We start from the raw sequence: 23,349 nt of genomic DNA on the forward strand, positions 1-23,349 counted from the left end.
CCCAGGCTGTTCTCCATCCCTTACCCCATGGAACTGTCCTCCAGGCTTCTAGAAGCACTGAGGTCAGCTTCATCGGTCTACTATCCCCATCACCTGTTCTACTTGTCGGACGCTGGGGACACTCAGAGACGGGACGCTGGCTTTCCTTGTGGCCTGGCGACGCCACCTTAGCGCCGACCAAACCGTATAGCGTTTTTATTAACTAAGATGCCACACGTGCCCAGATCGGGTGCCAAGCCCTGAGGTTCTCTGGGGCCCTGTCACCCTGCCACCATGTCCGTGAGGCTGAAGCTGACTGCAGACACATGTGGGAGAGGCGTGAAGACCACGGTCGTGTCAGGGGAAGGTGTGTCCCCATGCCGGTCGAGGGCGGCCTTTTTTCCAAATCAGAAGGCGCTGACTCCTGTTTCTCCTGGACGAGGACTCTCAGGACCCCTGTCACCCCGAGCAACGAGTTCTCCCCCCCTAGCTGGCCACTGGGGCCATTGTCTTCTGACATAGCCTGGCCAGGAGCCCTGCCATCTGCAGGAGGGAGTTCACGCCTTCTGCTATCTTCATATGCGTGTATCCGATTTCCTGAAAAGCAAAGCACATGTCAAGCTGGTTAATAAGTGAGGGAGGGGGGCGCCGGGGTGGCTCAGTCGGTTAAGGTCTGCCTTCGGCTCAGGTCACAATCCCAGGGTCCTGGGATCGAGCCCCGCATCGGGCTCCCTGCTCAGGGGAAGCCTGCTTCTCCCTCTCCCACTCCCCCTGCTTGTCTTCCCTCTCTCACTGTGTGTCTCTCTGTCAAATAAATAAATAAAATCTTTAAAAAAAGAATAAGTGAGGGAGGACTTTATGTTTTTTAACTTAAACTACCAGTTTACTTAAAGTGGACACAATGAACTCAAACTTCAGCTGGAAAAGGAACTCTAAGTTGTCCTGAGTTGTGTTTAGAGTTCAGTCTATTTGGCTATTTCCCTATAAGGTACTGTTAAGAAAATAAAAAAAAAAGAACAAAAAGCCAGGCTTGGAGAAAATATTAAAATATTTATAAAACACATGTCTGATAGAGGACCTGAAGCCAGGGTATATAAGTAAGTCTCAAAACTCAGTAAGAAGAAAATGACCCAATTAAGAAATCGGTAGATTTGAACAGATGCTTCGTTAAAGATAATGGATGGCAAATCGGCACATGCAAAAGTGCCCGACGCCGTCAGCTGTTGGGAAATGCATGTTAAAGCCAGGAGAAGATGCTACGACACACCTATTAGAATGGCTTTAACAGAATCAACTGAGGGGACGCCCGGGGTGGCTCTGTATGTTGAGCGTCCACCTCTTGGTTTCCGCTCAGGTCATGTTCCCAGGGTTGTGAGATCGAGCCCCGCATCAGGCTCTGCACTGGGCATGGAGCCTGCTTGAGATTCCCTCTCCCTCTGCCCCTCCCCCCGACTCTCTCGCTAATAAAATCTAAAAAAAAAAAAGAATCAACCGAACATTGCAAGTGCTGGCTAGGCTTGGGGGGGCATCTGGAATGCTCACACACTGCTGGGAGAAATGCACAATCTACAGCCGCTTCAGAAATCGGTTTGGCAGTTTCTTATAAAGTTAAACATACCCTGACCATTAGAACAAGCAATCCTACCTCCTGGGAAGTTGCCCGAGAAAAATAAAAACTTACGTTCACACCGATTCGCATGCGCAAATGTTTATAGTGGTCTCACTAATCGTCACCAAAACCAAGACCCCCCCCCCGGCGTCCTTCAGGTGGTGAACACACAAACCGTGGTTCGCTGCTCGGCAAAGAAGAGGAACGACCCACCAACAGATGCGACAGCATGAACAAAGCCGAAGTGCGTTAAGCTAGGCGGGACTCAAAAGGCTACCTTCTCCTTGATTCTGCTATCATGTCCATAGGACAACCTTCCGGAAAATGGTGTCCCCCCAAAGAGAAAACAAAGCGGTGGTTTCTGGCTGCTGGGGGAGGAGCTGACCGACTACCGAGGGGCACATGCATTTAGGGGGCGGGGGAATTATCGAGCTGTTCCGACCTTGACAAGACTGAACACCAGTCAACAGAAGGCACCTGAGAGGTGCATTTTACTCTCTGTAGATTATACCTCAATCAACCTGAACTTAAGGGTAAACAAGCAAACAAACCTTGAGTGAAGAGAGCCACCCTGAGGAACTGCAGGCCGCTGACTGGCAAAACAGGCTGAAACCAACTCCCACCCCAGGATGATCCGGCGGTGGCACACTCACTGGGCACCTTCCGGGGGCCAGGCCTGGGAGCCACACGAAGAGACCGCAACGTGGCCCACGCTCCCCAGGAGAGACATTGTTACACCCTCACTGACCTTGATAAACTCCAGTTTCAAGTACTCTGCTATTTGGAAGGTTTTACACACTCGAAAAATGTTGCCAATGATGTCTTCCGGCGAATAGCCAAGATGCCACAGGTGAGCGAGAATCTAGACAGAGGAAGATACACTGGGTGACAAGGGCATGGGGGGGTGGGGGGTGGAGAGGGGACAAGGGTGAAGCCACACCCGTCTTGGGTCTGTCACACAGCAGGGAGCAGACAGATCACCCTTGGCAACCCAGCCATCCAGCCTGCCTGGGGGTCACTGGAGTTTCCCAACAGGGAGAGATGACATCACAAATGTTTTATTTTTTTATTTATTCTTTTTTTTTTTTTTTAAAGATTTTATTTATTTATTCATGAGAGACAGAGAGAGAGAGGCAGAGGGAGAAGCAGGCTCCCAAGGAGCAGAGAGCCCAATGCGGGACTCGATCCCAGGACCCTGGGATCATGACCTGAGCCGAAGGCAGACGCTTAACCATCTGAGCCACCCAGGCGCCCTATTCTTTTTTTTTTTTTTAATTTTTTTTACTACAGCAGGCTCCATGCCCAATGTGGTGCTTGAACTCAGGCTCCTGAGATTAAGAGTCACATGCGCTACGGGCTGAGCCAGTCAAGCGCCCCAACATCGCCAATGTTTTAAAATGTACTGCGTGGTAAGGGGCACCTGGGGGGGCGCAGTCGGTTAAGCGCCAGACTCTGGGTTTCGGCTCAGATCATGATCTCAGGGTTCTGAGATCAAGCCCCATGTCAGGCTCTGAGCTCAGCGCAGAGTCTGCTTGTCCCTCTCTCCCTCTGCTCTTCCCCCTGCCCGCTCGCACCCTCTTTCTCTCTCTCTCTTATAAATAAAAACAAAATCTTTAAAATGTTTTGCATGGTCTCCTATGGCACCCATGTAGTGTCTTTATCCAAGGCTCCTAAAAAAACGGTATTAATCATGCCAGTGAGCACCCAAGGGGAAGAGGCCCCCCTGCAGGCCTAGCTTCCACCAGATCTCCACCGAGCAGAGTCCTCTCAGCCTCCTGCCGGGTCTCAACCACAGGCCCCAGTTCCAATCCCACCCAGCCCACTCAGACGGCGGGGTCTGGGATCAGCTGTTTTGCCTTTGCCATAGCATCTCGGGGCGGATGCAGGGGGCATGGAAGCTCTGTGTCCCTAAATCTGAAGGCTACCTTTGGGCCCTGTGTCTGGGTCTCTGCCTTGGTCTCCCCGCCTCGCCCTTTGGTTTTGAGTTACATCTGGCCCTGCCATAAACCCAGTCCACTTCGGCCTAGTTTGGTGGGAGCAGGGGGAGGGAAACTGGGTGGGACCAGGCCAGTGGCCTTAAATCATACCATTGCCACCCTTGTGGACCTGAGGGTCACCTGAACTGTGATGATGCCCCCTGGAATGTGCACATGGGACCAGGCTCCATAACGAGGCTGGAAGCCCTGGGTCCTGCTTCTCCCAGATGACCAGGGACCACTGGGTCCCTGAACGCCGTTCCCATGTTCCTCAGGGGGACGGAGGGCAAAGTGTCCCTTGGCAGACACAGATGGCATCATGGAAACGTAAGGAGTTGGGCTGGTCTTTCCTCAGCTCTTGGGTGGACCAAGTTCCCTTGTGGAGGATATAATTATAGGACAAGGACATGACTCTGAATTGCAGGTTGAGTGCTTGTCAGCAGTGTGAGTCAGACCAAGGAATCCAGCCTCCCGGAATCCGTTTCTTCCTCTGGTGTGTACCTAGCTCCTGGCCTCATTCCAAGCAAGAATCGAGGGGAGCAGTGCATGTGAGCGAAGTGCCCAGCACACAGACAGACCCCCTCTACACTGCCGAAGAAGCAAAGTCTCCCCCCGAGTCAGGGAGGAGGAGGGACGCAAACCTTGTAGGCGTCATCGATGTTGGCGTTCACGCAGTGCTGGATCATCTCCTTCACCAGCAAGGGGTGGGGCTCGTCGCAGACCTGAGCAAACCGGAAAGAGAGGCCTGTCAGCAGCTGAGGGGGCCCACCTGAGGAGGAGCCCCGACACACCAGCGTAACCAACCGCTCAGCGGGCTTTTCCCATCGAATTCCCCGGCAAACAGAACCAGGCTTGGGAACGCCCCTCTCACTACCAAACGCGTCACCAGAGTGTGGCGTCAACCTTCCTCACTGGGGAGGAAGTTCGGACACCATGGTTACAGATTGCCCAAGCACGAGCGGAGTGAACAAGGGCCCACGGGAATCTCTTGTCCTCTGAAAAGCTGTCAGCCCCACACTCGGAGGACCGCTTGCCCAGAACCACTCACAATCCACTTACGAACTCGACCAGCCTCCCACCTGGAATAGAAACTGGCTTTCCAGGGACAGACTCCCCCCGACCCCAGCATGTCAGCATGAAGAGGAACAGGTGTCCCCGAGCCTGGGGCTGCCCCCCCGGCCCCTCCCTCCACTGGCCTGGAGTCCGCACTCCACCCTCCACCCCGGGACCCACATTTAAAACTTCGACTTCTTCTTTTTTTTAAGTAGTGTCCATGCCCGACGCTGGGCTCGAACTCACAACCCTATCAAGACCTGAGATCAAGAGTCAGCACTCTACTGAGCCACCCAGGCGCCCCCAACCACGTTTACAACTTCTGAAGGAGCCTTCTGCTCTTTCCCACAGCCCCAAGTGCCCTAGGACTTCTCTTCCCAGCTCAGTTAACTTCCCCCAGAAATCCTGCTTTCCAGAGCCCTGGAAGGTCTGCTCCAGGATGGCTCAGAGCCTGAACTATCCAGAGGAAACTAAGCAAGTTCCTGGAGTGTCCCTGAAAACACAGTCACCACCAGGGCCGAAACAGGCTTTCCACACAGCTTTCTTTACCCAAACAAACTTGCTAAGAAACAGCTATGGTCTGAACGCATGGGCAGCCCTACCCAGTTTTTACCCCCAAATAAGGGGGAAACTAACTGGCCTCCAAAAGAGCCAAGTTGTTAGGATGGGACAGCCCCTTTTCAAAAGCGTTCCCAGAAAAAAAAGCCTTGGCCAATGTGGGAGAGTGGGAAACTTCGTCCTTCAGCTTGGTGGGTGTGGGAGGCAGGGAGCAGGGGCTCAGCGTCCCCTCCTGCCTCCCAGCAGTGGGACCATCCCGGGGAGGGGGCAGCGGGGAGCCTGCGTCCTCTGCCACCAGATCGGAGAGCCCTGGGGTGCGGCGCAGCGTGAGGTCCTTTGGGGCGCGCGAGCACTTCCACTTCCCCACGCGCGGGGGCGCTCCCGAGACCCTCCCAATTCTGCGCGGGGCACAGGGGCCCCAGCAGCTCCTGTACCTTGAACACGTTCTCGCTGTTAATAAAGCCGAACCCCGAGAAAGTCGACTGCACGTTGTTCAGCGCCTGTGGAGAATCAAGTGCGCGTTGGGGGCGATTTTCAGTCCTGAGCACCCCACCCCCACCCCCCGAGTCCAAGTGGAGCCCCCTCCTCCCGGGTCTGTCTTCGGCCAGCCCAAGGCCCCAGTGAGCGGGGTCCATGGTCTCTGCGCAGCCTCCCCCGCACAGAACGAGGCGCACGTGGCCCAGGAGGTGGGCGCCGAGGGGCCCCGACGGCACGCACCTGCCGCATGTCCCCCTGCGCCGTGAAGATGACAGCTTCCAGGCCGTCGTCGGTGTAGGGCACCTTCTCCTGCTCCAGCACTGTCAGCAGCCGGGCGAGGACCTGGGCGTCGCTCAGCTTCGTGTAGCGGAGGACTGCGCAGCGGGACTGAATGGGCTCTGACGGGGACAGAAGGGTGAGGCGCCGCGCAGAGGCCGGCGCATCCCCGACAGCCCCGCGTGCTAGGAAGCCGCTGCGCGGGACACGCACCAGCCACGAGGGCACTGACAGCTCCCTCCCCAGCCGGTGCCCTCCGCTAGCTCAAAGCCTCAACCAGTAAGCCTGCCCAGCACTGCCCCGATGGCCTTAGCTAGCCTCGGCTTCCAGAAGGGGAAAAGACCCTCCAGGATCGAGACACCCACGTGCCACAGCCCGCAGGTGAGTCGGTGCTGGGCTCCCGGTCACCGTGTGTGCTGGGTGTCCCCACCCGGCCGGTCCAGGGTGAGCAGGGACATGTGCAGGGTTTCTCTGAGGCTCCACAGGACATTCTGACTCTGGCCTGGGCAGAGAGCCACTAGAGAGACGGATGCAGAATTCTGGAAGCTGCCCCTGACCCTCCTTTTAGACTGTGACAACAGCTTCTCCTTGATCTCCAAGCCCCCATCTGCTCTGTGTTCCATCCTCTGTGCTCACACGCACTTTCAAGGAGTGCACTCCTCTAAGTTTATGTGCATTAAAGAAACCGGGGAGTCCTAAGAGTTAGTCCATTTCAACCTATCTGAAATCAGGAATCTCCACCAAGACCCTCAATTACGTATTTGGCTTATCAGCACAAGATAAGATAAAAGCAATTAATGTTCCAGCTACACTAGAAGTTTCCTTTAGCAGATTTTCCTCTTGTGCAGAACACCGGAAGCTAAGTTCGCAGAGTTTATTATTATTATTATTATTTTTTTTTTTAAAGATTTATCTATTTGACAGAGAGAGAGCTAGCGAGAGCAGAAACACAAGCAGGGGGAGTGGCAGAGGGAGAAGCAGGCTTCCCACTGAGCAGGGAGCCCGATGCGGGGCTCGATCCCAGGACCCTGGGATCATGACCTGAGCTGAAGGCAGACGCTTAATGACTGAGCCACCCAGGCGCCCCAGAATTTAGTATTATTATTATTTTTTAAGTAGTCTCTACACCCAATGTGGGGTTCAAACTCACAACGCTGAGATCAAGAATCACATGCTCTTCTGACTGAGCCAGCCAGGCACTCCAGAGTTCACAGAATTTATTTTTTTAAAGATTTTATTTCTGGGGCACCTAGGTGGCTCAGTCGTTAAGCGTCTGCCTTCGGCTCAGGTCATGATCCCAGGGTCCTGGGATCGAGCCCCGCATCGGGCTCCCTGCTCGGCGGGAAGCCTGCTCCTCTCTCTCCCACTCCCCCTGCTTGTGTTCCCTCTCTCGCTGTGTCTCTCTCTGTCAAATAAATAAATAAAATCTTTAAAAAAAAAAAAGAAATGAGCATCTGGTGCAGGTGGAAGGACACGAAGGGTTCCTGGTGCCATGGCAAGCCCGCCGAGGCTGGGAACCGGGACCACACGGCACAGCGTGGCTGGCCACACGCCAGTCTATAGCTGCGACTGTGGCCTGGGTGTGGAAGGGCGAGTCCCAGGGCTGAGCTCACACAGGCTGGGGGTTAGCAGTGTGGGTGTGATGCAAGAGAGGGGTGAGAAATGGTGAGAAGGAAACAAAGCGGGAGGGCGCCTGGGTGGCTCAGTCGATTGGGCGTCTGCCTTCAGCTCAGGTCATGATCCCGGGGTCCCGGGATTGAGCCCCGCATCGGGCTCCCTGCGCCACGGGGAGCCTGCTTCTCCCTCTGCCTCTGCCTTTCTCTCTCTCTGCCTCTCATGAATAAATTAAAAAAAAATAAAAATCTTTAAAAAGAAAAAAAAGAAATCATTCTCGAATCTCATTAAAAAAAAAGAAAGAAAGAAACAAAGCAGGACTGGGTCTGCCATGGGTATCAAAAAGGGAAGAAAGTGCAAACCAGCAGGAAGCTGAGACAGGAGGGGGGCAAAGGAGTGAGGAAGCAGACAAGACTTCAGGGGACGGAGGGACAGGTGCTGGGTCCGAGCGGACTGATGGGTGAGCCTGCAACAGGGGAGGCAGTCCCTGGTGATGACAAAGCCCCGTGTATAGACGAGTGTGTGCCAAATGCCCAGCGCACACACAAAGTGCAGGTGCACGTCTGCGGCAAGGCCGTGACCATGACACTGTACAAAGGACATCGAAGTGTCACGTGTGCCCGCGATAGAGCAAGAGCCCGACAGAATCGGGGTTCCAGTCCCAGCTCTTCCATGTGCTGTGTGACTCTGGGCAAAGTACTCAACCTCTCTGAGCTCCAGTTTTCTCCTCTCTAACGTGGCGCTAAGAATACCTTCACGTAGAATTATATAAGATTAAAAGAAAAAGTAGATTCTCTAGTGCTCAGCCCGTGGTAGGCAATCAAAAAGCCCCTACTCTTCTGTGGCTAAAGAGCCAATGTGAGCACCACGGGTGGACCCCAAGCCACCTAGAGCTGACTCTCACCTATGATTTTATCTGAAGCATTACAAGCAAGAGCAAAGCGAGTCGTTTTGGAGTAGATTTCCATGGTTCTCCTCAAGGCTTGCTGGGCTCCATCAGTCATGCTGAAAAAGAAAAACACACGGGGACAGTTTGCAACTGGAACCCAGGGCCCCCTGGACACAAATCCCTCCCCAGAGAGCCTGGGCACCCTCGAGTCCAGGTCATGGTCCCGGGGCCCTGGGACCGAGCCCTGCATCTGTGGGGTTCTCTGCTCAGCGGGGAGTCTGCTTCTCCCTCGCCCTCCGCCCCTCCCCCCACTCGTGCTCCTTCCCTCCCTCCCTGTCTTTCTAATAAATAAAATATTTTTTTAAAGACATGGTTAAAATGGTAAATTTTATGTCGTGTGTATTTCACCACAATAAAGAGAGATATCATTTAAGTCATCCACGGGAAGCTGGAACGAACCCATTAACCGACACCGTCTTCTACAAATGTTTGTAAGTTACTTAACAAAGATAAGGGGTAAGACTCAGGCGCCTGTTAAATTGGCTTTTGGAAGATGTGATAAGCTGGTCTGGCACAAAAGTGCAGAGGGGAGAGAGCTTCTGCTTTAACAAAGCCTGACAAGAGACTGAGAAATCGAGGTCCGTGTGTGCTTGGCCAAGTGCTCTACCTGTCTGCTTCATCCAGGATGATGATCTTGTGCCGCCCTTTGGGAAGCGTGACCTTCTGCTGGGCAAACATTTTGATTTTGTTCCGCACCACATCGATGCCCCTGAAACGACAAGGTGTCACTGTACTGTCACCTTCCCAGACACATCCACGTACCTTCGGGGGGCTTCTAACCCCCGGAACACCACCACACACACAATTTTAGTTTTTAGGTTTCCGGGGCAATTCTAACTATGTATAAGGATTGACGCTGCATTACTTTTATTCCTTTGTGGAGGTCCTCCCCCCCCCCCCAAAAAAGATAAAATGTACTTATTCCTTCTGACAGCATGAGAGTCATTTTATCTTGCAATTACCCTGCGAGTTCACTGGACCCTTGGATAATCTGAAATACATCACGAGGTCTCAGTGACCTTATTCTTCCTGTATCTTGAAACAAAATGGCAATGTCATCATCCTAGTGACCATTTCCTTGTTCCTTCTCATTTATTCCCAACTATGCTAAAAAAAAAAACCACAAAACGTTAAAGTCTTGGGCGCCTGGGTGGCTCAGTTGGTTAAGCGACTGCCTTCGGCTCAGGTCATGATCCTGGAGTCCCTGGATCGAGTCCCACATCGGGCTCCCTGCTCGGCGGGGAGTCTGCTTCTCCCTCTGATCCTCCCCCTCTCATGTTCTCTTTCTCTATTTCATTCTCTCTCTCAAATAAATAAATAAAATCTTTGAAAAAAAAAATAGTTTGATGAGTCAAGGGTGAGTATAACAAGAAGTAACAGTAAGCTGGAACCTATTTGTATTTGACGTCTGGAATCAGCATTTACAAAATGGGTCACTCCCAGGCTCGTTCATGACAGCGGATGAGCAGGTAGTTGCCTACGAAGGGCATTTTCTGTTTCAGGTCTGTGTGGCTCTTCGAAACCCGGAAAACAGTAAGGCGCTGAGACCCACATCCTTAAGGAATCACCGAAGGCAGACTCTGCAGACATTTTATTCAACGGTTCCTCATTTCTTAGTCCTCTACTGGTTTTATCTGAAGAGGGAACAGCACCTCCCGCCCATCAGGATGCCCACCACTGCCAGCAAACACAGAAAACGAGTGCTGGTGCGGATGTGGGGAAATTGCGCACTGTCAGTGAGCCCATCAAGTGGCACAGCCGCCGGGGAAGACAGCGCTTCCTCAGAAAATTAAACAGAATTACCAAAAATAATCCAGCCATCCCATTCCTGAGTATGTGTCCGAGATACGTGAAGCAGGGTCTCAGAGAGCTATTTGTACAGCCCCGTTCGTGTGAGCATGATTCACGATTCACAGCAGCCAAAAGATGAAAGCAACGCCAGGGTCCAAAACAGATGAACAGATAAGCAAACTGTGGTGGTCTCTCCACACAGGGGGACACGATTCAGCCTTAGGAAGGAAGGGCATTCTGACACCTGCTCCAACATGAAGAACTTTGAGAGCATTATGCTGCGTGAAGTAGGCCAGTTACAAGAAGACAAATACTGGACGATTCCACTTAGGTGAGGTCCCTAGAGGAGTCAGATTCATAGAAACAGAAAGTAGGATGGTGGTTGCCGGGGCTGGGGAGAGGGGGAAACAGAAAGTTATTGTTTCATGGATATGCAGTTTCAGTTCTGCAAATGAAATGGGAATGCGTGTGACACCACTGAACAGTGCACTTAAAAATGCTGAGGATGGTACATCTTATGGTATGTGTATTTTACCACAATTAAAAATAATTTTTAAAATTTTCATTAAAGGGGTGCCTGGGTGGCGCAGTCGGTTGAGCGTCCAATTCTTGGTTTCGGCTTAGGTTGTGGTCTCACGGTGGTGGGATCAAGCCCCGCATCAGGCTCCACGCTCGGCGGGGAGTCTGCTTAAGATTCTCTCTCCAGGGCGCCTGGGTGGCTCAGCTGGTTAAGCGACTGCCTTCGGCTCAGGTCATGATCCTGGAGTCCCGGGATCGAGTCCCGCATCGGGCTCCCTGCTCGGCAGGGAGTCTGCTTCTCCCTCTGACCCTCCTCCCTCTCATGCTCTCTGTCTCTCATTCTCTCTCGCAAATAAATAAAATCTTAAAAAAAAAAAAAAAGATTCTCTCTCCATCTGCCCCTCTCCTGCACGCACGTGTGCATATGCACTCTATCTCTCCCTTTAAAATAAATAAATCTTTCAAAAAACAAAAAACACCTTCATTTAAAAAAAAAAAAGGAAACCAGCAAGTCAGTGCTTACGCTGCCACTCGGACAGGGAAGTGACGCCCATTCTCGTTCACGGGGAAGGATCAAAGGAAAACACAGAGCTGGCGAGACAAACCCCAAGTACAACACAGAATTGCAAAAAGGCGGTTTCTATGACAACTCAAACTTCAAACACTCGCCACCCTTCACACAGTCCAAACTCCCAGGTGTACCTGTCATTGGAGGCATTGAGCTCCAAAACAGCATCCTTGAATGCTGGGCCCAGCAGGGCGCGTGCCAAACACAGGATGCTTGTAGTCTTGCCGGTTCCGGGGGGGCCCTAGGGAGGAGACGGCAAGGGCTTGAGGCCGACAGAATGAGCTTGCCTTTAGCTCCTGAGTTCCTGCTCCCCACTGTTTGCGCTCACCTCCCCTCCGAACCTCCTCCGCAACCCACAGTACACATCGAATCAACACAGCCACCCACCCAGAGGCCTCCCGACCAACTGGGGCAGAATGCTTCCCTCTGCCAAGGGGAGCGGCAAGGGCTCTGGTGACCATGGGCCTCTCCAACAAGGAAGCTCTGAGCACTTAGGCTCTTGGGAGGGAGGGAAAGTGAGGTTCCAAGACCTCCAAGGGGCCCAGGACCAGGGACTTACAGCAATGATAATATTGGGCACGTTCCCTTCTCTTGCAAAGACCTGGAGGAAGAAAGGGGCATCAGAACTGGTTACTCTGTAGACCCGAGGCGCCAAGCCTCCTCCCCAGCCACACAGGCCCCTGTGGTGACGTGGCCACAGATTTCTCCATGTGGATGCCCCACGGAACTCTCCCCTTCGCATATTCCGAACCGAATTCCTCATTCCCCCTCATACCCACCCAAGGGCCCACCCGTGCTTCCCCTCACTTGGGCCCTCGATGCCATCAACCCTACCCTGGCCATTAACTGGTCTCCTGGCCTCTAATCCTGCCCCACACCCATGTATTTTCCCTACTGTAACCACAACCAACTTTCTAGAACGCCCCAGCTATTAAAACATTTGTACCTGATGAAGCCCTTGGATGACTCCTTCCTGCCCTGTGAGCCCTAACTCAAACAGGGCTCAGGAGGCCCTACCCACCTCACCAGCTCATTTCTCACACCCCAGTACACACACTCTACAGCCTTGTTACGCTGTGGGCTCCATGGACCCGCAGCATCAGCATCCCCCGGGAGCGAGGCAGAAATGCAGACTCTGGCCCCACTCCCTGGATCAGGATCTGCATTTTTAACAAGATCCCCAAGCAATTCATACACATATTAATGTCTGGAAAGCCCTACTCTGTATTCCAATCAGATGACATAACCCTTGCGCGCCCCCCGCCCCCGCCAACAAGCTAAGCCCTCTCACCTCTGGGCCTTTGCACATGCTATTCCTGCTGCCTTCCCTCCCTCTGCTCCTGGCCCCCCAAGTCTGGCTAACTCCCACTTACTTAGCTTTGCTGTCCCTTCTTCCATCTGAGAACTAAGATACTGTGAACACGTTAACATGACCCCCCCATGTGCTTCCACAGCACCCCGTTCTGCCTCTGTCACAGTGCTCATCACACGACCTGTTGACTTTGGCCCCTGTGAGACTAAAGCCCACACAGGCAGGGGTCGTGTCTATTTTGTTCACCGTTATATCAACAGCTCCTAACACCGCACCATATCTGGCCCGCAAATATTTGTAAAATGAACTGATTTGTAAAACAAATACCTTGGTAGCTGTTAGAATCTAAGTCCCCATTACTGCAGAGACTGCCTCCATCATGTCTCAAAAGCTGGGCTTCTAGATTCTGCCTAAAGACCTCCAGGGCTAGGATTCCAAAGCTTGCCATATGGTGCACACTTCTACTCACTCCTGGTCCTGTCGTCCTGAAGACGGCTATGCCCTGTCACTCGGTCCCTCTAGGCGGGGGTTGGCAAACCATGGTGGAGGGGTGTTGGCGGGAAGAGGGGGGGTAATCCAGCCTGAGTCCTGGTTTGTTTTTTTGGGTTTTTTTTAAGATTTATTTATCTCAGAGAGAGAGAATACAAGCGAAAGGGGCAGAGGGAGAGGGAGAAAATCCCAAGCAGACTTCCCATGACCCTGAGATCATGATCTGAGCGGAAACCGAGAGTCGGATGTTCAGCGGACTGTGCCACCCAGGCGCCTTGGGGCCTGTTTTTATAAGCCCCCTAGCTAAGAATGATTTTTATGATTCTAAAGGATTGTTTAAAAAATTAAGAATATTGGACAAAGACATTATACAGTTTACAAAGCCTAAGGTATCTACTAGTCGGCCTTTACAGAAAAGGTTTGCCATCCCAGCTCTAGAATCATAGGTCAGAGAACCCTTCTCCAATAAGCCAGTGCCTCAAACATGCGAAGTTAACCACTACAGTTTCTAGTCTTCTCCAAACTGACTGGCTCTCAATCCCTCAATTCTTCGGAATTCATGGCTCACTCCACCCCTCACTATCTTGGCCGGCTTCCTCCAAATGCCTCCCTCGAGCTTGTCAAAACCACATAATGTGACGTAGGATCATCTCTTAGAAAAAAAAAAAAAATCAGGGGTGCCTCGGTGGCTCAGTCGGTTAAGCGTCTGCCTTCGGCTCAGGCCATGATCCCAGGATCCTGGCATCGAGCCCCGCGTCAGGCTCCCTGCTCAGCGGAGAGCCTGCTTCTCCCCCTCCCTCTGCCTGCTGCTCCCCCTGCTTGTACTCTCTCTCTGTCATAAATAAATAAAATATTAAAAAAAAAAAAAATCACTCACCTCCAGCCTGCTCACCGTGTCTTCATTCCCGACAATTTCATTCAACTTTACTGGCCTATATTTTTCAACCCTATTTTTAAGAAAACGCATAAAGATGGTGACGTAACTATTGTCACGCTCCCAAGAGCAAGCCCTAAAGGGCAATCCCGAGAGCTGTCAGAAAATTATACACAGGCAATTTAAATATAGTAAATGTTGCAGGTTTTAAATTCGAAGAGGTAACCCAAGGGCCATTTGAAAAGTTAAGTGCTTAAGAACTGTACACCGAGGGCTTTAAACCGGCCACAGCCGAGATGCACCTGTTTTTGCTGGAGAGGGGCCAGAGCGGGCCATCTGGAGCGCTGTGCCGCTGGGCGGCCGCACGGTTTGCCCGTCACAACAGAAGCTCAGCACACGAAGCACTGACGTCTGATCTGACAGACACGAGTGCAACCGAGCCCCCTTCTTGTCCCTTACCTGCCAGTTTCTGTGACTGATGGCAGGTGCACTGCAGGGCTGGCTAGACAGAAACCACAGGCCTGCCCTGTGATCCTATGAGGCTATGGGAAGTGTGGACAGGCTAGTGGCTTACTTCTCTCTCTCAGAGGGAGAGAACCTTCGAGCAGACTCCCCGCTGAGCGCACAGCCCAACTCGGAGCCCGCTGCCATGACCCTGACATCACGACCTGAGCCAAAACCATGAGTCAGATGCTCAATCGACTGGGCCACCCAGGCGCCCCAATACTTCTCTTTTTAAACGAATAAAAGCAAGCGATGCTGTGAGCAAATGACTTTCTTTAGCTGAAAACAGAAGTGGCAGTAGATTTGCAATCAGCACTTCCTCTGCCCTTTATTATACTCTCTGAGTTACCCTCAGCTTGCACTCTCTACAGGGCCTGGTTCTGCTCCAGAAGCAGCTACATGCAAAGAAGCTTGTTTGCCACATCCTACAGTAAATAGAATTCTCCTCCAAGACCAGCAGATGGAGCATGCTTGTTGCTACTCATTTCTTGTTCATACTTAGTCCTTTCCAGGTGCCGAGCACTGTATAAGGAGTTTGAGATCTTAGGGGGAGGAAAGTGGAAGGTACAGAAAGGAGCGACATGGTTCTTGTTCTAAAGGCCTTCCCTATCAGCAAGCACAGAGAGCTTAGCAAATCCTCCTACAGTGCTAAACTGGTTATATAAACCAAGGGCTGTGGAATCAGCACCTAGGAATGTCAGGCACTGAAATCTGAGCTAGACTTTGAACATGGCAAACATGCTCCTCCTCCAGGGCCTCCATAGGGGCTCCCCCTGCCTGAAAGCTTTCTCCACATTGCCACTTGGCTCACTCCCTGAGTTGCCGTCTTTGTTGAAATATCATCTCATCAAAGGTCTTCCCTGACCACCAGAGTCATTTACCCGATGCCACCTGTCATCATCAAATATACTACTTATCTCCTGGTTTGTTCTTTAGTCTTTCCCTATCAAATGGAAGCTCATGACACCAGAGTGTGTTTTGTATAATAAAATATCCTAAGCATTCAAAGTAGTGTCATACATAAAAAATGTAACGCAAGCCACATACGTAATTTTACACTTGCTGGTGGCCACATTAAAATGTAAAAAGAGGGGCACCTGGGTGGGTCAGTCCGTTAGGCGTCTGCCTTCGGCTCAGGTCATAATCTCAGGATCCTGGGATTGAGCACCCCCCACCCTGTTTGTGCGCACATGCTTTCTCTCTCTCAAACAAATGAGTAAAAATGTTTAAAAAAAAGTAAAAAGAAAATAGGTGAAAGTTAATTTTCCTAAGAATTTATTGAACCTAATATTATCATTTTCAACATGTCATCAATATAACAATTACGAATGAGGTTTTTTTATATATACTAAGTCCTGGAAATCCGGTGTATTTTGTACACTTACAGCCCATCTCAATTGGGACCAGCCTCATTTCCAGGGCTGTCAATGGACTCAAGGGGCTAGTAGCTGGGGGACTGACCAGGGCTGCTGTGGATGTTCCAGTAAGCTGTACTGCGCTCCATTTAGGTATCTGCTCAGGAGAGGGGTGGGCTGGAGGGATGGGCATGCACGAGGACGGAGAGTAAACCATAACCGCGCGCAGAGGGACCAGAGCGGATCGCCCACACCACACCTGTGCCCGCGGCAGGTGACCTTCCATGTCACCAGCTCCTCTCAGCTACCCAGGATGCGCCTTCTGCGCACAACCCCGAGTTCCGAACCTGCATCCGACGCTTCCCGCCATCAGAGCAGCCCCAGGCACAGCGCCAGGAGCCGAGTTGGTGGTCACAGGGGGCAGCTATGATCAGAATTAGCACTGTTCTGACCATGATCCCGCTTCCAGAGTTCAGACCCGCCACTCTTGACCCCGGGAGGGGGGTGGTCAACGACGCGCGTCCCTCGCCCTCTCCAAATACTAATCTACTCGATGCCACCCCGAAGCTTCCTGCTCCGCTAAGGACCCCCTAGAACGAGCTCCCGCCCCTAGGATCTCCCGGGCCACGGCCCGCCAACTCGCCCACCCACACGTCCAGAGCACCCATCATTCATGGCCTGGGCCCTCACCACGGCAGCTCGTAGTGGCCGGCGCTGCCCGAGACCTTGCTGGAGGCGGGGGCAGGCTCCTGGGCCCCGCGCTCGCCGGCGCCACCACCGCTCTCCCGCACCTCCATTCTCCCGCCGCCTCTTCCCGCGCCGGAGGCCCCGCCCCGTGACGCCATCACGCAGAGCCCGCCCCTAGCACCCGGGGGACGCCGGCCGTAAGCGGAAGCGGTGGGCCAGCCCCCTTTCGCGCCTGCGCAGAAGGCACCGACCTGGCCAGGGCTTGGGGGAAACGCAGGTTGTCGTGGAAGGCCTGGCGTCCAGCCGGGCCAGCGAGAGGAAAGCGAGGCCCGACCGCGTCGACTTCCGAGAAGGCAGGTCGCTCCAGGAAGGGACGCTGGACGGTTTTCGTCTTTGTGTGATTTGTGTGGGAAGCCCTCTCGGCGCGGCGGGTCTGGAGCGGCGGCGGCGGCGCGCGGGCGGCTCTGGGGGCGGTTTGGAGCGGGACCGACGGCGGACTCGGACAGGGACTGGCGTCTGGGCGGTGACATCTAGGCCCTGACCGTGCCCAGTTGTCCGGATCGCTCAGGTGTCCGGGTGGCAACGCCGGCTCCCGTGGGGTGGGCACCTCCTACGCCCTGGAACTTGGTGCTTGCGGTCCGGAAGTTCTCCGGATGCTGTACAGTGGGGATTACTCCGGTTTGGCAGGGGAGGCTACTGTCCCTCTGGAAGATGTGACTCGGCTTCGTTCCAGAAAGATAGGTACTCCATATTGACAAGTGCCTTGAGCATTGTTTGGGGCTCGTTTTCTCCCTATTGAGCTAAGCTTTCCTCGCATAGCCCAAACGTCGTAATAATGGTGAATAATAAATAAAAGTAATAAGCCATGACTGTCATTTACTGTGCACGAGACCTGAGGCAGATACTCATGATTATCCGCAGAAACAGCCTTGAGAATGACGGAATCATTTGTCCAATGTCATTGAGGCTGTAAGTGGTGGAGCCAGGATTCATTCCCCACCAGGCTGCCAAAGCAATTCGTATCAAATTCTGCCGTATTGCACTTCCCGTATTGCATCATAATTTCGGGTTAAAAACTGGCTTTCATGTCCAAATCGAAGGTAAGAATTGGGACCCGTTAGTCTCTGTCCTTATTGCTTAGCACAAGGCCTGGGGCGCTGTAAATACTCCAGTTGAGTGTCTTTTTTTTTTTTTTTTAAGATTTTATTTATTTATTTCAGAGAGAATGAGAGAGAGCACATGAGAGGGGGGAGGGTCAGAGGGAGAAGCAGACTCCCTGCCGAGCAGGGAGCCCGATGCGGGACTCGATCCAGGGACTCCAGGATCATGACCTGAGCCGAAGGCAGTCGCTTAACCAACTGAGCCACCCAGGCGCCCCTCCAGTTGAGTGTCTTTAATGAACAGTGAGGATCCATGTTTCCAGAACAGTTTGGGTCCGCTGTGAGGAACTGGGTTGCTTTCACCAGAGGACGTTTCAGAACCCCATTGGCTCTTTTCCTTCCATCACCAGTTAAATTCTCTATGTATTTTAGGTTGAAGACCTCGTCTTCCAGGCGATTGATTGGTCATTCATTCAGGTAAACATGGGCTCCAAAATCTATATCGCAAGTGATCGTGTTCCGTTTTTTTTATCCTTACCTTTCAGTTTTCTTTCCCCAATTACGGGTATGTACTGGGGAAGACGGTATTGCTGTTATATTCATTTTTCTTGTGTAAGGACTGTGTGTCATCTTCCCAACCTGAGTGGTCAGCTCCTTGAGAACGAGGTGCCTGCCGCCTAATGCCTGGTTCCTTCCCTTGCACACTTTAGACGCGGGGTTCGTGTCTGCCAAGTGCTCATCCCAGTTCTGCAGCCAGGCTAGTGAGCGCGAAGCAGTGGGCACAATTTACAATTGTCTTCTGTGAACTGGACGGGAACACTTGATTTCTCATTCTGTTTAACTTACTGCCAGTTGAGCAGGAACCACAAATGACTCAAATTCTGAAGCAGTTTGTTCTCCTGGTGGTAGTTCCTAAAGTCTCCAGGTTCAGAAGTTACTCAGTGGTTTTCTTTTCCCCTTTTGTATGATTTGGGGGCGGGGGGATGCTTGAAGTTGACTCTCCTTCCATTTTCCTTTGAACTAAAAGAGCTGTCTTGCATGTTTCGGAAAATCACTGTTCACAGATCCTTTATTTCTCTGGAGGAGAAGATGCAAATTTTCTTGAAACATAAACTCTTCTGGAAATGTCTTTTTCTTGGTTTTCCCTTGGAATGTTTTCCATGTGGCAATATTAATATTTTCCTTATAGTCGGCTATCACATACACACACCCCCTTCCACCACATACACAGCTTAAAAACAAAATATTTTCAGTAAATACAGAAAACAGTATATAATTATTATTATTTTTTAAGATTTTATTTATTTATTTTTTAGAGAGCGAGCGAGAGAGAAACAGCATGAGAGGGGAGAGGGTCAGAGGGAGAAGCAGGCTCCCCGCTGAGCCGGGAGCCCGATGTGGGACTCGATCCCAGGACCCTGGGATCATGACCTGAGCCGAAGGTAGACGCTTAACCATCTGAGCCACCCAGGCGCCCAGTATATAATTCTTAACCCTTTTGTGGTTCTTTTCCCAAAATCCCATTCTACAGGAGGCTTGTTGGTGCACCCAGGACTCTGTGTTCACTGATGCACTTGGAATGCCAGGAGAATCAGAGAAGGAGGTGACCTTTGGGGCAGAACTGCATAACAGGGCTTGTCTGTTTTTTGGTGTTTTTTTTTTTAATAACAGGGCTTTTTTATATTGAGCCTTCTGTGCCTTGTTTGAGTTGGTCCCAGAGAGAGCTCAGAGCTTAAAAACTCCAGCCATTCCTATAGAGCCACACAACAGCCACATTGGGGGACCCCCAGGTATGTTGGGGAAACCACAGGTCAAGGAACAAACCAAAGGAAATGTCAAGGACAACCCAAAGTGAATTCCTCCTCTTCTCTCCTAACAAATCTGTGAAATCCCAGGAAATGGAATCTGCACCTAGGCTAAGCCCCCTGACTCTCACCTCACGAGGGCAATTAGTTATACAAAAGAGGAAGGACATGGAAAGGAGACAAAACAGAAAACAAAATCCTTGGGATGCCTTGGTGGCTCAGTCATTAAGCATCTGCCTTTGGCTCGGGTCATGATCCCGGGGTCATGGGATTGAGCCCCATGTCGAGTTCCCTGCTCAGCTGGGAGCCTTTTTCTCCCTCTGTCTGCTGCTCCCCCTGCTTGTGCTCTCTCTCTCTCTCTATCAAATAAATAAATAAATAAATAATCAATCAATCAATCAATCTTAAAAAAAAAATCCTTGGGGCACCTGGGTAGCTAACTCAGTTAAGCCTCTGACTCTTAATTTCAGCTCAGGTCATGATCTCAGGGTCATGAGATTGATGTCTGTGTCGGGCTCCGTGCTGACCATCGAATCTGCTTGAGATTCCCTCTGCCCCTCTCCCTGCTCTCTCTCCCTCTCTTAAAAAAAAAAAAAAAAAAAAGTCTTTTACCAAAAGCCAGAGCATTCCCATCAAATTATCAGATGGGACAGGCAACAAATCTTGGTTAGAATGACACCTTGACTTTGACCACTAGAGTGCAGCCCATTTCTCAAGTCACAGTGCAGGTTGTGGAGTTGAAAATGGGGTGGCCTCTGGAGACCAGGAGTACCAGAGACACCTGCTTTCCACCCACTGGTAGCCTCCACTGGCCCGGAATAGCAAACCTACTTGCTGCTGTTTGCCCTGCTTACACTGAAGTTTTAAAAATTCATGTGTTGTTTTCCAGTGGGTTTCTTGATGAATTATAGCTGTTTTGTTTTTTTTTTAAGTGGTGATACTACCACTGAAATAATTGTTTGCTCTCAGACGCTGCCATGTTCCATCACCCTTAGAATTTTTCTGACATTCTCATTAACATTTTCAATATTAAAAGGCTTATTATGTAGTGAAAAAGCATGTATCCGAAAACATACCTACAGTATAAGGATTTGTTATTTGGGTAACATTTGTCCTCAGGAATTGCTGATTACATTTGCGGAATTTGGAATCTGGTAGAAATCATAGAGCCTGACTGTGGGTTTCCATCTTTAACAAATATTGACTGAGTGCCTGCAACCACCGTGATGGGCACGGGATGCATGGACAGGGCAAGCTTCCACCCTCAAGGAGCTTAAATTGTAGGGAGGGAAACAGACACCAAGCAGCCAGTCATATATTTAATTATAACCATGGTTAAGTGTTAGAATGAATGCCTGTTAGGATAGCATTGATAAGGTACCATCCCACCTGAGAGGTCGGGAAGGGCTTTGCTGGGGAGGGAGCATTTGACCTGAGATCTGAACCTGAATCTGAGAGCTGGGTGCCCGTTGGCTTTGCCTGGAAGGTGCCCCCCCCAATGCCCTCCCTGTCTTCCATTGCTCTCTCTCCCTCAAGAACCTGTTTATTTCTGTATTGTCCTTACTCACAACTATCTGGATTTATTGCCTTGCTTATTGTTTGTTTCCCCCCAGAATAGCAGCTCTTTGAGAACAGGAGCTCCCTCGGGCACCTGGGTGGCTCAATTGGTTAAGTGACTGCCTTCGGCTCAGGTCATGATCCCAGAGTCCCGGGATCGAGTCCCACATCGGGCTCCCTGCTCGGTGGGGAGTCTGCTTCTCCCTCTAACCCTACCCCCTCTTGCACGTGCTCTCTCACTCTCTCTCTCTCAAATAAATAAATAAAATCTTTAAAAGAAAAAAAAAAAGAACAGGAGCGCCCTCCATCCTGGTCACGCCTGCATCCCTGTGGCCTGACAAGGCCTGACAAACATGATGAGCACACAGTGGCTGGAGGATCCAGGGTGAGTGCGAATCAGGGTTGGAAAGGAAGGAGGCCTGTGGGGTTGGAAAGGAAGCAGACTGCAGGATATAGGTAAAAGCAACAAGGCCCAGTTTTTCTTTTGTTTAAAGATTTATTTATTTTAGAGAGCGAGAAAGAGAATGCGAGCAGGGGGAAGGGCAGAGGGAGAGAGAGAGAGATGCCTCAAGCAGACTCCCTGCTGAGCATGGAGCCCAACACGGACCTCAATTCCAGGACCCTGAGATCATGACCTGAGCCGAAACCAAGAGTCGAGTGCTCAACCAACTGAGCCACGCAAGCGCCCCAACAAGGCCTAGTTTATGTTTCAGGTCTCCGGTTGCCATGTGGTAAGTGGCGTGGAGGGAGGTAAGGGTGCTTGTAGGGAAAAGTGTGAGTCGCTTATCATGATGAGCACTGAGTAATGTACAGAATTGTTGAATCAATGTTGTTTACCTGAAACTAATATAACACTGTGTTCACTACATTGGAATTAAAACTAAAAACTTAATAAAAAAGGAAAGAAAAGTGTGTCGAAGGCTTTGTTTTGTGATCTTTTAATCTCTAAAATTACAAGACATATGAAACACTGAAAATAATATCAACATTCATGTACTCATCCACCAAGACAGATGTTAAAATTTTGCCTCTTTTTTAAAAAGAAAACATTATGGATACTGCTAAAGTTCTCTGCCCCATTCTTTCCTTTTCTCTCTTCTACCCCCACTTTATAGAAGAGGAACCCGAGGCAGAGAGGTCAAACTTTGTCCTCAAGGTCTTTTGGCGAGTAGCGGGGAGTCTGGATCTATACTAGGTCTGAGCCCCGAGCCTGTATGTTTTATATGCTTTGTACTTTTTTTTTTTTTTTTTTTTTTTTAGAGTGCACGCAAGCAGGCAGGGGTGGGGAAGGGCAGAGGAAGAGGGAGAGAGAGAATCTTAAGCAGGCTCACAACCCTGAGATCATGACCTGAGCAGAAATCAAGACTCAGACACTTAACAGACTGAGGCACCCAGGTGTCCCTCCATTGTGTTTCTGAGATAATTTCTCTAGCAGCATAGATAGAAATGGAATTGCTGGGTCCCAAGCAAGAGCAATTTAATAAGGGTCATTAGAATGACCTTACGATGTAGATCTCCAGACAAATCCTCACAGAATAATCAGGGTCAAGGTAGAGGGAAAAACCCAAACCCTACAGGGCCTTATATGTTTTACCTCCACAAGGCCATCTCCCTGACCTTCCTTTCTACCACCCTTGCCCTCATACACTATTCCAGGCACAAGGGCCTCCTTGCTGTAAAGGAGAAGGGCCTAGCACATCCCTACCTCAGGACCTTTGCACTTGCTATTCCCTTGGCCTAGAATGCTCTTCCCTCAGATGTGCATATGGCTTACTCCCTTGCCTCATTCTGGTCTCTTCTCCATGTTATCTATTCATTGAGGCTTCCCTGTTCCCTTCTTCCCACCAGTCCCTTTCCCTACCCTGCTCTCCTTTTTCTTCTATAACATATAACTCTAGTTGATAAATATGTATCAAATATGTTTTGTGTATTGCATCCCCCATTAGAGTATGTTTCATGATGGCAAGGGTTTTCTCCATATTAGCCACTGCTATTGTCAGTGTCTTGAACAATGCCAGGCATTTAGCAGACTTTGAGATGATAGATAGATAGATAGATAGATAGATAGATAGATAGATAGATAGATGATAGATAATTTTTGGCAATAATAAGTTTTCTTTCCTTTTTTTTTTTTTGAGTATAGTTGATGCACAATGTTCCTTTAGTTTCAGCTGTCATTGATAAATATTTTTTTTAAGATTTTATTTATTTATTTGACAGAAAGACACAGCCAGAGAGAGAACACAAGCAGGGGGAGAGGCAGAGGGAGAAGCCGGCTCCCCGCGGAGCAGGGAGCC

General features: G+C 50.8%; 1 protein-coding gene across 3 annotated transcripts; it reads right to left on the bottom strand.

Moving 5' to 3' along the window:
* Window positions 1-141: 141 nt before the first annotated feature.
* On the bottom strand, window positions 142-16,727 carry RFC2 (replication factor C subunit 2). Of its 3 annotated transcripts, XM_034988673.1 has the most exons (11): window positions 16,594-16,727; window positions 14,048-14,117; window positions 11,929-11,970; window positions 11,504-11,610; window positions 9,099-9,200; window positions 8,447-8,547; window positions 5,893-6,050; window positions 5,610-5,675; window positions 4,206-4,286; window positions 2,337-2,450; window positions 142-576 (listed from the first exon to the last, which is right to left on the bottom strand). In XM_034988673.1, exons 1-11 carry the CDS (start codon window positions 16,698-16,700, stop codon window positions 466-468), a joined length of 1,059 nt encoding a protein of 352 aa, XP_034844564.1. In that variant the 5' UTR covers window positions 16,701-16,727; the 3' UTR covers window positions 142-465. The 3 variants fall into 3 exon arrangements, with proteins under 3 accessions (XP_034844564.1, XP_034844565.1, XP_034844566.1); XM_034988674.1 differs by lacking the exons at window positions 11,504-11,610; window positions 11,929-11,970; window positions 14,048-14,117; window positions 16,594-16,727 and adding an exon at window positions 10,295-10,779; XM_034988675.1 differs by lacking the exons at window positions 11,504-11,610; window positions 11,929-11,970; window positions 14,048-14,117; window positions 16,594-16,727 and adding an exon at window positions 9,454-9,599.
* Window positions 16,728-23,349: the final 6,622 nt, after the last annotated feature.

This window comes from Mirounga leonina, unplaced genomic scaffold, assembly GCF_011800145.1.
Source record: "Mirounga leonina isolate KUSES-001 unplaced genomic scaffold, KU_Mleo_1.0 Mir_454, whole genome shotgun sequence".
Classification (NCBI taxonomy): Eukaryota; Metazoa; Chordata; class Mammalia; order Carnivora; family Phocidae; genus Mirounga; species Mirounga leonina.